The sequence below is a fragment of the Sturnira hondurensis genome, unplaced genomic scaffold (assembly GCF_014824575.4).
Source record: "Sturnira hondurensis isolate 20B ecotype Veracruz unplaced genomic scaffold, ASM1482457v3 Scaffold0005309, whole genome shotgun sequence".
NCBI classification, from domain to species: domain Eukaryota; kingdom Metazoa; phylum Chordata; class Mammalia; order Chiroptera; family Phyllostomidae; genus Sturnira; species Sturnira hondurensis.
This window is the reverse complement of record NW_028077940.1, coordinates 1,007,704-1,023,241: the sequence shown is the minus strand read 5'-3', so window position 1 is coordinate 1,023,241 and position 15,538 is coordinate 1,007,704. Positions and strand designations below refer to the sequence as shown.

At 46.9% G+C, this 15,538-nt stretch overlaps 1 protein-coding gene across 5 annotated transcripts; it reads left to right on the top strand.

The window, feature by feature from the left end:
- Positions 1-1,817: 1,817 nt before the first annotated feature.
- ABCF1 (ATP binding cassette subfamily F member 1) lies at positions 1,818-15,434 on the top strand. Of its 5 annotated transcripts, none has more exons than XM_037046870.1 (25): positions 1,818-1,944; positions 6,241-6,287; positions 6,484-6,568; positions 6,713-6,850; positions 6,995-7,032; positions 7,117-7,241; positions 8,092-8,146; positions 8,230-8,346; positions 9,143-9,238; positions 9,470-9,592; positions 9,983-10,083; positions 10,161-10,246; positions 10,530-10,669; positions 10,753-10,901; positions 11,213-11,296; positions 11,488-11,612; positions 11,821-11,933; positions 12,071-12,242; positions 12,375-12,449; positions 12,528-12,598; positions 13,847-13,879; positions 13,962-14,130; positions 14,316-14,380; positions 14,464-14,536; positions 14,680-15,434. In XM_037046870.1, the coding sequence occupies exons 1-25, from the start codon at positions 1,872-1,874 to the stop codon at positions 14,844-14,846; spliced, it is 2,520 nt and encodes an 839-aa protein (XP_036902765.1). In that variant the 5' UTR covers positions 1,818-1,871; the 3' UTR covers positions 14,847-15,434. The 5 variants fall into 5 exon arrangements, with proteins under 5 accessions (XP_036902765.1, XP_036902767.1, XP_036902763.1 ...); XM_037046872.1 differs by having other exon boundaries at positions 6,484-6,571; positions 7,117-7,224; positions 8,093-8,146; XM_037046868.1 differs by having other exon boundaries at positions 6,484-6,571.
- Positions 15,435-15,538: the final 104 nt, after the last annotated feature.

Genomic DNA, 15,538 nt, shown 5'->3' with positions numbered 1-15,538 from the left:
TGTGTGTGTGTGTAGGTGTATACCCTAAAGGACTTTGATATTTTAATGGAGGCATTAGACCTGAATAGCATTAAATAAACATTTTGGTTTTTTCCCACACAAAAAATAAATAATAAAAAATAAAAATAATAGGTCTGTGTGGTTAGCTAGACTGCAGGAGACTAGATCAGAAAGTTCAACAGGCCAAGTCATACAAATCCCTGTAAACCAAAGCAAAGCATTTGGATTTTATTCAGAGTGATTTGAACAAAGTAATTACATTTTTAAACTACTACTAACTGAAGGATAGACTTGAGAATGGGAATAACAGCAGGAACACCAGTTAGGAGGTCACTCCTGTCATCCATGGGAATGATGGTGGCTTGGTCTAGAGTATAGATGGAGAAAATTGGGCAGATTTAGGATGTGTTTTAAAGTCTTAGTTGATGACAAAGTGGGCATCTGTGTCCTGTTCCTTATCTTAGAGAAAAAGCTTTCAGTTTTTCACCATTGAGCATGATATTATCTGTAGGTTTGTCACATATAAGCAATTGAATTCCTGAGCCTGAAGCTTACAGCAGAGGTTGAAGGCAGTAAGAGACATGTGCACACGTTCATCAGTTATGGATGGCTTTTTTTTAAGGTTTTATTTATTATTTATCTTTAGAGAGAGGGGAAGAGAGGGAGAGAAACATCAATGTGTGTTGCCTCTCACATGGCTCCCACTGGGGATCTGGCCAAAAACCCAGGCGTGCGCCCTGACTGGGAATCAAACCTGTGAACTTTTGGTACACAGCCCATGCGCTCAATCTACTGAGCTACACCAGCCAGGGTGTGGATGACAGTTAAAGTCGTGAGACACCAGTAATAGGTCTAGATAAAGACGAGTGTCAGATAATAGTCCCAAAATACTTCAACATCTAGACTTCAGAAGAAGATGCCAGGAAGAGAGGGGAAAGGGAGCAGCCACTGAGATGGAATGGAAACCTGGAGAAGCAGTGTCCCTGAAGAAAGCAAAGAGGGAATGACCATCTGTATTATATGACGCTGAGAAAGGATAAGGACTGAGAACTGACTCTAATCGGTCGACCCTTGGCAAGATGAATTCAGGCCATGGTGGGGACAAAAGCATGACTGTAGTTGTTGAAGGATAGAATGGGAGCTGAGAGGGCTGACAGGCACCTGCTCTTACACTTATTAAAGCGGTGGTGTTAGAACTGAAGCCAAATCTTGAAGGTGGTGGTGGTTTAACGGATATATATATATATATATATATGCCTGCCAGAACTTACCAAAATATACACTTTGCAGTTTCCTTGTCAATTTATTATATGTGCATTTTATCGTATACTATACTTCAATAAAGCTTTTGCCAAAAAAGGGGGGGGTGGTGGAGTAGGAGGACTTAAGCTCCATCCCACCCTGATTTCTGTTAGGCTAGAGTACTTCTTCGTTTATAACTATAAACTGGAGGTTTTGTGATACATCTCAACACCACACCGACAAGTCCTGAAAAGATAGACTGTGCTTTTCTGCTCCTAACCAGACGTAAGGGGCTGGTCGAAGGTAGCACCCACTCAGGAAAAAAATAGGATGCCTCCATTATTTCGTACTAGTCGGAAATTAGTGATGCGGCGTCTGGGGCTTCCCAGACTGTCAAAAATCCTCCACCTACGCCACAAGCTGGCAGACACCATCCCGCCTCAGTAGAGGCAAGCCACGCCCCCAACGATTGCCGGCAGGCCCCGGAGTTGACAGTGAAGCGTTCACAGAGGCCGCCGGGGGCGGGGCTGGTGGTGTGGGCGTGGAAATGAAGTCCGGTGCGCAGCCCCACGCTACCGGAAGCGGAAATTGCGGTCGGCGCCGCCAGAGTATCTGTAACTGCTGTCGTGATGCCGAAAGGTTCCAAGCAGCTGCTGTCGGAGCCCGAGTGGATAGGAGAAGGAGAGGGCACGAGCCCCGCAGGTGAGGCTCGTGGCCGGGGAGGGAACAAAAGAGGGAAAAGAAGAGAAAGAAGAGTGCCCCTGTTTTAGGATAGGGTCAGGGAACGCGAAACTGACCGGGCCGTGCGGGGGTACTGCGCATGCGTGCATTGGGGTGAAGAAGCGTTTTCATAGTCAGTAGTGGGTTTGGGGTGCGGGGCGAAAGAAAAGTGATGGGTGTAGCTCAGGAACTTAAGTTGGACTGGGCAAAGAGACAAGGAAGAGCATATGGAATCGGAGGAGAAATGTGGAGAAGTGAGAAAGTCCTCTATTCTTCTCTTTTGGACATGTTCCGCACCACACTGTATTCTACATCCCACAGAAGTACATGAACAGTACCCGGATCTCGTCGCGCCATAGCGCCGCCGGGCACGTGTACAGACCCCCCCCCCCCCCCCCCCCCGCCGAGGAGCCCACGATCCCACCTACTTCTTGAGAGAGGATGGCTCCTACATGGGCTCTTTCATAAGGCACATCTGACTCACCTGGAGCTCGAGTGAAGATGCTGGGTGTTGGAATGGGGATTAAGATTTACTTGGAAACAGCGAACGTTTGTTGAACGCTTGTTTTTTTTTTTTTTAACGCTTGTTTTTAATTAAACACTATAAATTGTGCTTTGGTCGGGGGAGAGGAAAAATGTGAAGACATACTGCCAGTCTTGAAGACACTTAATAATTGCAGTAGGTACACAGTGACCAATTTTACAAGCATTTGTTGGATGCTCCCTTTATAGCTGGTCCTGGGCAAAGGAACTAGGAATGTAGTATAAAAGATATGCCTTGCTTCGAAGGAGCACCCGGTCCAGTGGAAGGGACAGAACATTAATGAGTCAGTGGTTGACATAGCATTTTAGGATGCTTGAGAATGCTACAGGACTGAGAGAACAGACATCATACTCAGACCTGTAGGGTAGGAGTCTTAGCAAAGCCTCCCAGAAATATATGATAGTAAATTCATTCATGGAGGATCAGTATGAGTTGGTTAGCAAGGAGAACATTCCAAGCAGAGGAAGAAGTGTGTGCAAAGCTGGATTCCACTATTGTTTGGCAACTAGTGTGATGGAATTGGAAAGATGTGCAGGAGACAGATAATGAAAGGCTTTATATACTATTCTGAGGAGTTTAACCCTCAAGACATTAAGAAGGAAGACCTACTGAAGTGCATAAGGAAAGATACTATCTGTTCACCTTAACAACACTGAACAGTGCAGAATGACTTGATTTGGTGGAGATTGGAGGCAGGGAGACTGTTTAGGAGGTTGTCAGAATGATCCAGGTGAGAAGTGGTAAAAGAGTGCCCAAGGGCCTGAAGAATAAAGAGTTATTAAGGGAGCGGCATTGACCAGAACTGGGAACTGACTAAGGGAAGGGAGAAGAATTAGGGACGACATTCACTTAAGTAACCCAGTGGGCAGTAGGGTATTAATTGAAAGCAGTATGGGCTATAGGCTGAGGCGTGGGAAGAGAGAAGTTTTGAATGCTGAGTTGAGCTTTCTGTGCAATTTCTAAGAGGAGATGGCAGGGAGAGAATTTGTTTAGTGGCTGTGGAGAGAGATCTACACTAAAAGGGAAGACACAGGCAAGGGTAGTTGAAGTGTTGGATGTGGTTGCAGATTGAAGTGAAATAGGATACAAGATGGGAACCCAAAAGAATCTCAACAATTAAGGAAAGTAGTGCAAGGTAGAGAAGGAGGCTGAGGAGATGAGACTTAGATGCAAGCAGCCAGAAGCACTGAGGGGCAAACCTGGAGCAAGCAGGATTCCTGAAGTTAAATAATGAGGGGAGAGAAGTAAAAGGTAGGCAGCATCGAATGTTGCTTGAAGGTCTAAATGTTGCAACTTAAGGACTATATGTTGCAAATAAGGACTAGAAAAATACTTTTGGGATTGAACAACTAAGGAGAAAGTGATAACTTTGTCAAAAGTAGTATTCAGGAGGAGGTGGCACCCAAAACAGATTGCAGTATATTTGAAAAGGAATGGGAGTGAGGAAATAGAGCTAGTGGGGACAATGCTTTTGAGACCCAGTGAAGACAGGATAGAAAACAAGTGATGGAGGGAGAAGATTGTTAGATTAAGGAAAATGTTTTATTTGCCTTTGAAGTTAGGAGCAGCGTAAGTGATGTGTAAAGGGGAGGAGCTTTTACAGGAGGAGAGATGGTACAATTTAGCTTAGCCACCACATTTACCTTATTCTATTTCTTGGTGATTAATCGCAGTTTCTCACAATTGAACCTGTACAAGCCTTTTCCTCTCTGTAGTCAGGAGGGTCAGAGTGGTGTTTAAAGTACAGAAGAGATGGACTGCTTGTGTTAGTCCTTGGGGGAGATAATGGTGCCTAAGATTTGTCACTGCTAGATGTCAAGGTGAGCTGCTCATGTTGTTGCCTTTTTTTCTTTTTTATGTTGTTCCTTCTTAATGCACTTCAATGGATCCTTCTTCTTAATGTCTAGGATTAGGCTCCTTGGAATAGCATATAAAGCCTTTCATTATTTCTCCTGCACATCTTTTGAACTCCATCACATTTGTCACCCAATACTGAGATCATATTATGAAGTGTGTTCTGGATGGAGGACTTCAGCATGCCTGGGACTAAATCAAGGAGCCAGGAGAAGCCATTGTCCAAAACATAGGTGGTAGAGAAACAGATATTTCAGAAAAGGTAGGTTAGGGCCCTTTCAAATTGAATCTCTAAATTGTAGGGATTGTCCTCATTAATCACCAGTTTTCGGCATAGTAGATATGCAGTAAAACTTTCCTAGATAAATGATTACTATGGATTACATGGAATTCTGGTCTGAGAAGTACGTTAATATAGTAAATAGCAGAAAGCTATTGAGGTTTTTGTTTGTTTGTTTAAGCTAAACAATTACAGGAGTGCTTTTGGATAAGATGGGATGGTTTGGAGGGTATATGATGGTGGATAGGCCTGGACATGAAGGGAAATCATGAAGCTGCTGGTTATCTTTCAGACTGGTTGGTGGTGGAAGGGAGATAGGAAATTAGACATAGTCCACTGCCCTCAAGGAAATGAAGATGGACAGAAGGGAGAGGCTGGAATTTATTGTCAGTAAACATTTTTTAAAGATTTTATTTATTTATCTTTAGAGGGGAAGGGAAAGAGAGAAGGAGAGAAATATCAGTGTATGGTTTCCTCTCATGAGTCCCCTGCTGGGAACTGGCCTGCAACCCAGGCATGTGCCCTGACTGGGAATCGAACTTCGATCCTCTGGTTCGCAGGCCCGCGCTCAGTCCACTGAGCTACACCAGCCAGGGCATATTGTCAGCAAACTTTTAATTTATTAATTTTAGAAAGAGAGAAACATTGATTTGTTGTTCTACTTATTTGTGCATTCATTGGTTGATTCTTGCATTTGCCTTGACTGAGGATCGAACCTACAACCTTGGCATATTGGGATGACGCTGTAACCAACTGGGCTACCTGGCCAGGGCCAGTCAATAAACTTTTATTTATTTTTTAAAAAATATTTTTATTTATTTATCTTTAGCGGGGAAGGGAAGGAGAGAGGGAGACAAATATCAATGTATGGTTGCCTCTGCCGAGGACACACAATGTATCGTGTGTCCGCTGCCGGGAATTGGCCTGCAACCCAGGTATGTGCCCTGACTGGGAATCGAACCGCGATCCTCTGGTTTGCAGGCCCGTGCTCAATCCACTGAGCTACACCAGCCAGGGCAATAAACTTTTATTTACTTCCCTCTTTGCTTCCTGGTAACATAAGCTACTGGTAAATAGTGCTGCAGGTGGCTAAGAGGAAAGACTCTGTTAGGTCACGGTGTGATCTGAGCTAGAATGCTGTACAAGCAGAGCAGATGGGTCATAGACCCAGATGTTCAGTACTTACCAGACAATCATTTAAATGGCCCGTAAGTTTCACAAACAACATATCCCAAACTGAATTCATAGTTATCTTTGTCCTACCTTGGGTGGGGAGAGGGAACCTTCTCTTCTATTATTTCAAGTTAATAAATGGTACCATAGCCCAACTAATGTTGCCAGCTGCATACACAGAAATCATCTGGCTGCTCTTTCTGTCTTCCCACCTCTGCCATCACCTTCTAATTGCTACTTTCCCTCTCCCTACTGCCATCCTAGACCAAGCTACCATTGTTTGTCTCGTGGGACAGTGCAAGTATGTAGGGAATGATAGTTTTACTAGAAAAATAGTAATATAGGATAGAGGCCATCGAGTGCTTTGTAGATCAGGATGCTTTGAAATTTGCAGATAATCATTCACAGTGTCTGCTTAACCTTCTAGATAAAGTGGTGAAGAAGGGGAAAAAGGACAAGAAGAATAAAAAGACGGTGAGGAAATGAGGGTTGAAGGTGACAGTTGATTGTGAGTGTTTCCATGTGAAGATAGTGGGAGGTCTGGGGGGAGAAAAGATCTTGTCAAGAGAGGAAGCAAGGCACGGGTGGAAGGGACAGTCAGTGGGCCTATGTGTGACAGAGGGGCTTGGTGGGTCTCTGAGCCATATTTACCTATATCTGAACTCTGTAGTTCTTTGAAGAGCTGGCAGTAGAACATAAACAGGCTGGGGAAGAAGAGAAAGTACTCAAGGAAAAGGAGGAGCAGCAGCAGCAGCAGCAGCAGCAGCAGGTACAAGTGTCGGGGCTCACTAACCCCTCTCCAGTCTACGTCGGTTCAGCCAAGTGATGGGGAACTCTGTGAGGCAGAGATACTGTAAGGACCAGGGCTTCAGACTCATTCTTATACTCTCTTTGCTTTTAGCAGCAAAAAAAGAAACGAGACACCCGAAAAGGCCGGCGGAGAAAGGATGTGGATGATGATGGAGAGGAAAAGGAGCTCATGGAGCGTCTTAAGAAGCTCTCAGTGCCAGTGCCAGCCAGTGATGAGGAGGGAGAGGGTAAATGAACTGAGAGGAATGGGTACCTGGAATCCCTGAGCCGTGAAGAATGACGTGTCTCATTCCTTGACCTGTGAGTTTGGTTTAGATTCAGGAGCCAGACATCATCATTTCCTGCCTCATCTTCTTTTCTTGTCATTTCAGTACCTGCCCTGAAACCCCGAGGAGGGAAGAAAACCAAGGTAAGCCATCTGCATGATAAACAGACACCTCAGGAGTACAACCTTGACCATCCCACTGACTTCTCTGGCCCTTTCATTCTCCAGGGAGGTAATGCTTTTGCAGCCTTGATTCAGGATCAGAGTGAGGAAGAGGAGGAAAAACACCCTGCCACTGCTAAGCCTGCCAAGCCAGAAAAGAATCGGATCAATAAGGTGAAAGTGGTGGCCCTGCTGGGCATTCCCACTCCATGTAGCACCTTCTGGCAGTGGTGTGCTAATTCCCTAGCTTGATTTCCTGCTCTTGAGCCAGCTCTTCTAGGTCTGTCTTGCTTAACCTTGTCAAAATCAGCTTTTTAAAAAAAAGATTTTATTTATTTTTGGAGACAGGGAAAAGGAAGGAGAACGAGGGGGAGAGAAATATTGATCAATTGCCTCTTGTACACACTGTCTACTGGGAACTAAAGCCACAACCCAGGCATACATGCGTCCTGACCGGGAGTGGAACCAGTGACCTGCTTTGTGGGATGACACCCAACCCACTGAGCCACACCGGCCAGGGTGAAAAAATCAACTTGTTAAAATACTCTTTTCATCATTTGGAAATCTATAGTGATTCTGTCGCTTTCAAACTCAAAATCTAAACAGAAGCCTTCAAGTCTGTGTTCTTCCACCCAGAGATCTTCCATGTGTACCTTGCAGATTGGCCTGACTGCATCATGGCATCCAGCTGACTATTCTCTCTGTTGAAGCCTTTGTTCTTTATGCTGTGTCCTTTATCTTCCCTAGAATGCCGTCTCCAGGCTCATGTCCATTACCTCCTCTTCTCAAGAGTCACCCTCTGAAGGAAGCCCTCTCACTCTATGATCACCCACCCATGGAACTCACTGCATGACCCACAGGCAGATGGTTTCTAGTTTTCACTGTCTAGTCTCAAGTTGGAAGCTAGGGTTATTCTGGGTGTCGTTTCCTCCCTAGTACCACTCAGTACAGTCAACTTCTACTCCTAGTCTTCCTAGAAATGCTTGTTAAGCAACAAGGTAGCAAATTAATTTGTACATGTGTGTCTCCATGTCCTCTCCAGGCTGTATTTGAAGAACGACAACCAGGACTCAAGAACAAAAAGGGGAAGGCCAAGGTGAGGCAGTAAATTGGCAGGAGGATGTGCTGAGTCTCAAGAATTTGAGCATTTTATTAGACCTGCTATCTTTTCCACGTTAGCTTCAAAGTAAATTTTCCACTCTGCACAATGAACATGAAGAGGATGAAAAAGAAGAAATAACAAAAGAAGAAGAGCCACCTCAGCAAGGGAAGGAGAAGGCCAAGGAGGTGGAGCAGGTGTGTATTTTGGTGTTGGGGGAGCGGGCCAAGAACTGGGGGTGCTGTTACTATGCACAGCAGGAGTCGGCAAACATCTGTGAAGGATTTGTCACATAGTTCATTTTTAACTTTGCAGGCCACATACAATCTCTGGCACATATTTTTCTTTCTCTCTTTTTTTAACATCTCTTTGAAAATGTAAAAACCATTCTTAGTTCAGGGCCATATAAAAATAGGCCACAGGTCAAATTTGGCCTATGGGCCACAGTTTGCAACCCCTGATCGAGAGAGGAAAGGACCTGGCATTAGCCTCAGACGATCTGACTTTGTGCCGTGAATACATCTTTCCACCTTCTTGGTTCTCAGTTATCTCATCTACATGGTAGGGGGGAGTCTAGTGATCTCTGCAGTCCCCTTTGTACTTAATGCTTTCTCATTCTGGATTCTGCCCCATCTCTCAGTGGCTGTATTTAGGGCTTCCAGACCTTTTCTTTGAATGTTAATGTGTAAGCTATAGTAACACTTGATACATGCAGCAGAGAGCCTGTGATATTTATTCTGCCATCAGTTACGTTGGTAGTTCTGTACACAAATGCCTGTACATTGTTTCATCCATACTCCTGTCATCTACCTTGTACCATTCGTGCTGGCAGAAATGCACAGGAGACATGGGGTAGGTATGAGAATGAGAGACGGTCCTCCCTGATATCTTAGGACTCTAGGTACAGAAGGAAGGAACTGACCGTTGAATTGGGGATGGATGACATGAAATCTGAGTTCTAGAAGGGGACTTTCATCTTTTACCATCCCTTAGTTCTCACTGGGTTCAGAGGAAGAAGAAGGGGAGTCTAAGGCCGATGATCCCTATGCACATCTTAGCAAGAAAGAGAAGAAAAAGCTGAAGAAACAGGTAAGACCGTAGGTTCTTAGTGGTCAAAGGCAAGAAAATTATTTTTAAGCTTCAGCCAGGGGACATGTGAATTGAGGGACAGGAAGGGGAGCTTTGAGTACCACTTCAAGTAAAAGCATCAGAGTAGGGAAAGAACAGTGTTCTGTGAGCCTTGTCTCGGTGTCCGATGGATGACCTGGGGCTGTACTGTGGTGACAGGAAACTGGCAGACAGTGCCTTTTCCCTCCTTAGATGGAGTATGAGCGCCAAGTGGCTTCATTAAAAGCAGCCAGTGCTGCTGAGAATGACTTCTCTGTGTCACAAGCAGAGGTGTCCTCCCGCCAAGCCATGCTGGAAAATGCATCCGATATCAAGGTAAGAATGGGTTTCTCCAGCTCACCAGGAAAGTGCTGGTTCTCTCACCTGCATGGCCCTGGCAGCCAGGGAAGTGGGGTGTGAGTGGCCTGGTCCACTGCGGGAAAGCTTGGAGGTATTTTCTATACCTTGAGTTCTGCCACCTTGAGCAAGAAGATAGAAAAATTAATAGAAGTGTAGTGTCCACCTTAATAGGGAAGTAAGTGGGACAGGCCTGTTTGAGGCAGTGGGCAGGGAAGGGGACTGGCCTGATAGGAGGAGGGGGTTGTGGCAGAGGTCTCAATTTGCCAGAGGCTTCCTTGCAGGGAGAAGTCTGTAGCTGCTGTCTGAGAGGGAAAATTCTCACTGTTCCCATTCCTTCTGTCTGTACTGCTTCCCTGACGGCTACAGCTGGAGAAGTTCAGCATCTCAGCCCATGGCAAGGAGTTATTTGTCAACGCAGACCTGTACATTGTGGCTGGCCGCCGCTATGGGCTAGTGGGACCCAATGGGTGAGTAGAGGAGGGGCTGGAAGGAAGAGTAGAGAGTTCTCAGTGATGGCCTAGTCCTAATAATTCTCATTCCTCAGCAAGGGCAAGACCACTCTCCTCAAGCACATTGCCAACCGAGCCTTGAGCATCCCCCCCAACATCGATGTGTTGCTGTGTGAGCAGGGTGAGGCCCCTGGTGGGGAGGTGGTTCCAGGGATGGATGTCAGGGTGGCCAATCAAGAAGGGAAACAGTTGTAGTGGGGTTGGAAAGGTTATGTGGGGAGCCAGAGGACTGGGACTGGAAAATGATGCTAAAGAAAGAGGGAGGAAGTGAGCATATAGGACATTTCATTTGGGACAGGTACAAAGAGCTGGCCAGGGTCAGGCAAACCAGAAATGGATCTGAAGGGCAGAGGGAACAGGACCTGTCACCCTTGGGGTGGCTTGACTGTCTTCCCTGCCCCCAGAGGTGGTAGCGGATGAAACACCTGCAGTGCAGGCTGTTCTTCGAGCAGACACCAAGCGATTGAAGCTGCTGGAAGAAGAGCGACAGCTTCAGGGGCAGCTGGAGCAGGGTGACGACACAGCTGCCGAGAGGCTGGAGAAGGTAGAGGGCTCATGGCACAGGGTCATGGACTGAGACTTGGGGGTTCTTGAGACTTCAGACGTGTAACGTCTTCCTCCTCCCAGGTGTATGAGGAACTGCGGGCTTCCGGTGCAGCAGCCGCAGAAGCCAAAGCTCGGCGGATCCTGGCTGGTCTGGGCTTTGACCCTGAAATGCAGAATCGGCCCACAGAGAAGTTCTCAGGGGGCTGGCGCATGCGTGTCTCCTTGGCCAGGTGGGTAGCACCCCTGTTACCCTCTCTTCAGCCTCAAACTACCAGGCTCTTTCTCATGTTCCCATTCTTCCAAGGCCAGCAGGGAGGTTCAAGGCTGACTTCTCTCTTCCTTACCATCTATTGTCAGACTTCAGGCCTCTTCTCCATTTCTCTCCCTACCTGGTGGACATTCTCCTGCACAGGAACTTCTTTAAAGAGAGATTGGAAGGCCTGTTCATGGTCTCACACTCTACCTATCAGTAGCTGCTCTGGGGTTGTCTGAGCAAGGATCTTCCCCCTCTGATCCTACACTTTGCTGCCCAACCCTCTAGGGCGCTGTTCATGGAGCCCACACTGCTGATGCTGGATGAGCCCACCAACCACCTAGACCTCAATGCTGTCATCTGGCTCAATAAGTAAGTGACCCTTCAAGCCTTGGCATCAGTAGTTCTCTTGCTGCCTTGTTTTCTCCAGCTCTTCTCCACTCTGCCCTTGATGCACTCAATCCAGCTGCCCTTTCCCTCCCTGTCCCCATGTCTGTCTGCTTCCCATGACTTAACTCAAACTTGACCATTGTGACCTTTCCACGCTCTTCTCTAAAACCCAGCTACCTCCAGGGCTGGCGGAAGACATTGCTCATCGTCTCCCATGATCAGGGCTTCCTGGATGATGTCTGCACTGATATAATCCATCTTGATGCCCAGCGGCTTCATTACTATAGGGGCAATTACAGTAAGTAGGGTCACTCATGGGTAGAAGAGAGAGGTGGGGCCCCAAAAAGAGGCCTGGGAGGGAGGGCCAGAGGGATGTGGTGATGAGCTGGGCCTTCTCAGAATCTAGACACTGATGCCTGTCCATCCCATCCTCCTCAGTCCTGATTATCCCTTTGTCTTCTGGGGAGAGGACACACAGTGATGCCCCTCCTCCTCTTCTGCCTCAGTGACCTTCAAGAAGATGTACCAACAAAAGCAGAAAGAACTGCTGAAGCAGTATGAGAAGCAGGAGAAAAAGCTGAAGGAGCTGAAGGCAGGTGGCAAATCCACCAAGCAGGCGGTAAGGTCTTCCTGTGGTCTTTTGGGGATGAGGGCTCTTTTCAGGAGACTAGAGAAAGAACAGACCCTGGGGAACCAACCTGCATTTCAGGGACCACTGTGAAGGTACGGGTTTCTCTCTTTCCCACTTCTCTCCAGGAAAAGCAAACAAAGGAAGCCCTGACTAGGAAGCAGCAGAAATGCCGACGGAAAAACCAGGATGAGGAGTCACAGGAGACCCCTGAGCTCCTGAAGCGTCCCAAGGAGTACATTGTTCGCTTCACATTCCCCAACCCCCCACCACTCAGCCCCCCTGTGCTGGGCCTGCATGGTGAGCGACTCTAACTCAGCAGCACAGGGGGAGCATGGGTACCCCAGCTCTCTTTTCCAGAGCCAGGACATGGGGGAGGGACCTTCAGGGTAACTGAATAGAAAAGAAACTACTTCCTTTCTTGGCTCTCAGGTGTGACATTTGGCTATGAGGGACAGAAACCACTCTTTAAGAATCTGGATTTTGGCATTGACATGGACTCAAGAAGTGAGTTGGTTTGGGTGGGACAGGAGCCACAGGGAGAGTGTCTGGGACTTCTTTGACCATCTCTGTTGCTTCTTGCAGTCTGCATTGTGGGCCCTAATGGTGTGGGGAAAAGCACCTTGCTCCTGCTCCTGACAGGCAAGCTGACTCCGGTGAGTCCTGGAGCCAGGCAGGGAGGCCGGTGGTGGGAGTGTGTGGGAAGTGTGAGAACTCGCTCTTCACCCTAGGCTAAAATCAGGGAGCAGGGGAGACTAAAACACAGAACTTGTCACAGATAGCTCGTTTCCCTAAGGGTTACTATAGAGAACAGTTTACATCAGTTCAGGGAGAAAAGCCAGGAGCTTGGGATTTGGAGCAGGGATACCCCCATGTGGGTTTTGGTTATATAAGAAACATGTTACCTATAGACTGATTCAAATTGCATAAGCCAAAGAAGAGTCTAGAGATAACCAGTATTAATTTTCATGGATAGCTTTCTTCTTTTTTTCCTTGGCAAATGTGCTTTTTGTTTTTTTTAAATAAAAACAGGCTATCACATGAATTGTTCTGTAGCCAGCTTTTTCCAGATAATGTATGTCAAGCATTTTCCCATGCCAATAATTGTATGGATAAACCAGATTTGACATCAGTCTTTTAAATTTTTATTTATTTATTTTTAGAGTGGGGAAGGGAAGGAGAAAGAGAGGGAGAGAAATGTGTGTGGTTGCCTCTTGTGTGCCCACTACTGGGGACTTGGCCTGCAACCTGGGCATGTGCCCTGACTGGGAATTGAACCAACAACCCTTTGGTTCACAGGCTCATGCTCAGTCCACTAATCCACACCAGCCAAGGCTGCCATCAGTATTACAGATTTTTTTGATTTTCACTAAACAACAATACTATAGCAAGTATTCTTATTGTAGATCTTTATGAATTCAGTTTTTCTTAAATTCACTGCTTTTAGGACTGGGGCAGTATATTGCCCTAAAGTGCTTTAGGTAGGCTGTAGCCACCTGTCCTCCCTCCATCTGTCACCCTCCTGCTGAGAGGGCGAACACACAGAGTAATAACCTTTAGGGAGGTGCTCTTTGATTCTCCTACAACCTGTCCTTACTCCCTCTTTGAGGTGGTGCCCTGAGAATGGGCCATTCGTGAGTCTCTGGGTGGCAAGGGGTATTCTTCAGTTGTGGTCAGTCCTCTCCTGGTTCTAAATCTGTGCTTTGTCTCCCCTCCTTCATTCTTCATCTCTTACTCCCTTTTGCCCCAAACTTTGATTTCCTGGTGTGCCTTTGTCACATTAGGAAGAACTTCCATAATCCCAGACCCATTCTTGTGTTTGTCTTCCCATTAGAAAAGTTGGGATGTGGGCCTACAGCACTTTTTTCCTTTCCCTTATCTTACCCCTTATTCTTTATTTGCAGACTCATGGGGAAATGAGAAAGAATCACCGGCTGGTAAGTTGGCTTTGGGAATTAGGGAATGAGTCCAAGAGAGGAAGTGGGATTTTGACTAACCACCTGCTCTCCTCTGGGGCAGAAAATTGGCTTCTTCAACCAGCAGTATGCGGAGCAGCTGCGCATGGACGAGACGCCCACCGATTACCTGCAGCAAGTCTTCAACCTGCCCTACCAGGATGCCCGGAAGTGCCTGGGTCGCTTTGGCCTTGAGAGTCATGCCCACACCATCCAGATTTGCAAACTCTCCGGTAGTACTGTAGGAGGCTGGGGAAAGTTGTCCTCAGTATTCATATCCACAGCTGTACCCAGAGGCAGAAGGGGAAAGGAACCAAAGCTTGGGGGCCTCAGTACACACACAGACACACATTCAGGGTTGACCTGCAGAAATGCAAGGCGGTCAGAGTGTGATGGACCTCCTATTTCTCTGCTACAGGTGGGCAGAAAGCCCGAGTTGTGTTTGCAGAGCTGGCCTGTCGGGAGCCAGATGTCCTCATCTTGGTGAGTGAGCTGGACTGCAGGAGAGGGGTAAGTTACAAGTAAGAATCCTAATGCTCAGTCATTGTGTACCTCCTCCCCCACAGGATGAGCCCACCAATAATTTGGACATAGAGTCAATTGATGCTCTAGGGGAGGCCATCAACGAGTACAAGGGTGGTGAGTTAGCTCAAAATTCACCTCTTCTTCCCCTGGGGACCAGGCTTCAATGGCCTTTGGCTAGGGCTTGACCCCTTCTTTCATGCTCTGATTTTCTGCTCCTGCTTTCTCCCCAACCTCATTCTTACCGTCTTTCTTCAAAGCTGTGATTGTCGTCAGCCATGATGCCCGACTCATCACAGAAACCAACTGCCAGCTGTGGGTGGTGGAGGAGCAGAGTGTTAGCCAAATTGATGGTGACTTTGAGGACTACAAGCGGGAAGTGTTGGAGGCCCTGGGTGAAGTCATGGTCAACCGCCCCCGAGAGTGATCTCCCTTCCCGGAAGACCAGCTTGTGTGGCCTGGATGCGCCCTGTTGTTTCTCTGTCTCCACTTGGAAGCCTGCCTTTGTTCTGCCGCTGACAGGGAGGCAGAGGTGGTGTTGATATGATTAGGATGCCACTTTGATTGCTTCCTTTCCTCTGAAAGATTTGTCTGTTCACTTTTTCTTATAAACTGGTCTGGCCTTACTTTTGACACTTCTCTGTGCCAAAAGAGATGACCATTCATTATTGTGGGTTCCATCCAGCCAAACTTAGATGGCCAGTTGTCTTGAGTTTCTCTCATCACTCTGCACCCTGCCTCTGGTCCACTTTAAAGCTTCAGGCCCAGTGGGCCCCTGGTCTTTTGAGTGGTGCTGTTCCTTTTTTTTTCATGGATTTCATGCCAACTTTGTGATACACATGGCTGTGGCAGTTCAACTGAGGGAGGAGTCTGAAGTGTGAGGCCTGAGCTTTTATCTGGCATGTGGTGTGTGCAGTCTCTTGTCTAGTTGGAGACTTGGGGGCAAGAAAGGAACACTGCTAAACTTGAATTTCCCTGTACAAAGGGAAGGAATAAAGGAAAGGAATTACTGGTGCCCTGTCTGTTTGGAGATTCATGGGAGCTGAAACTGTTTTTTATCTTGATTTTCTTTTTTTCTTTCAAATAAAGATTTTATTTATTTATTTTTAGACAGGTGAC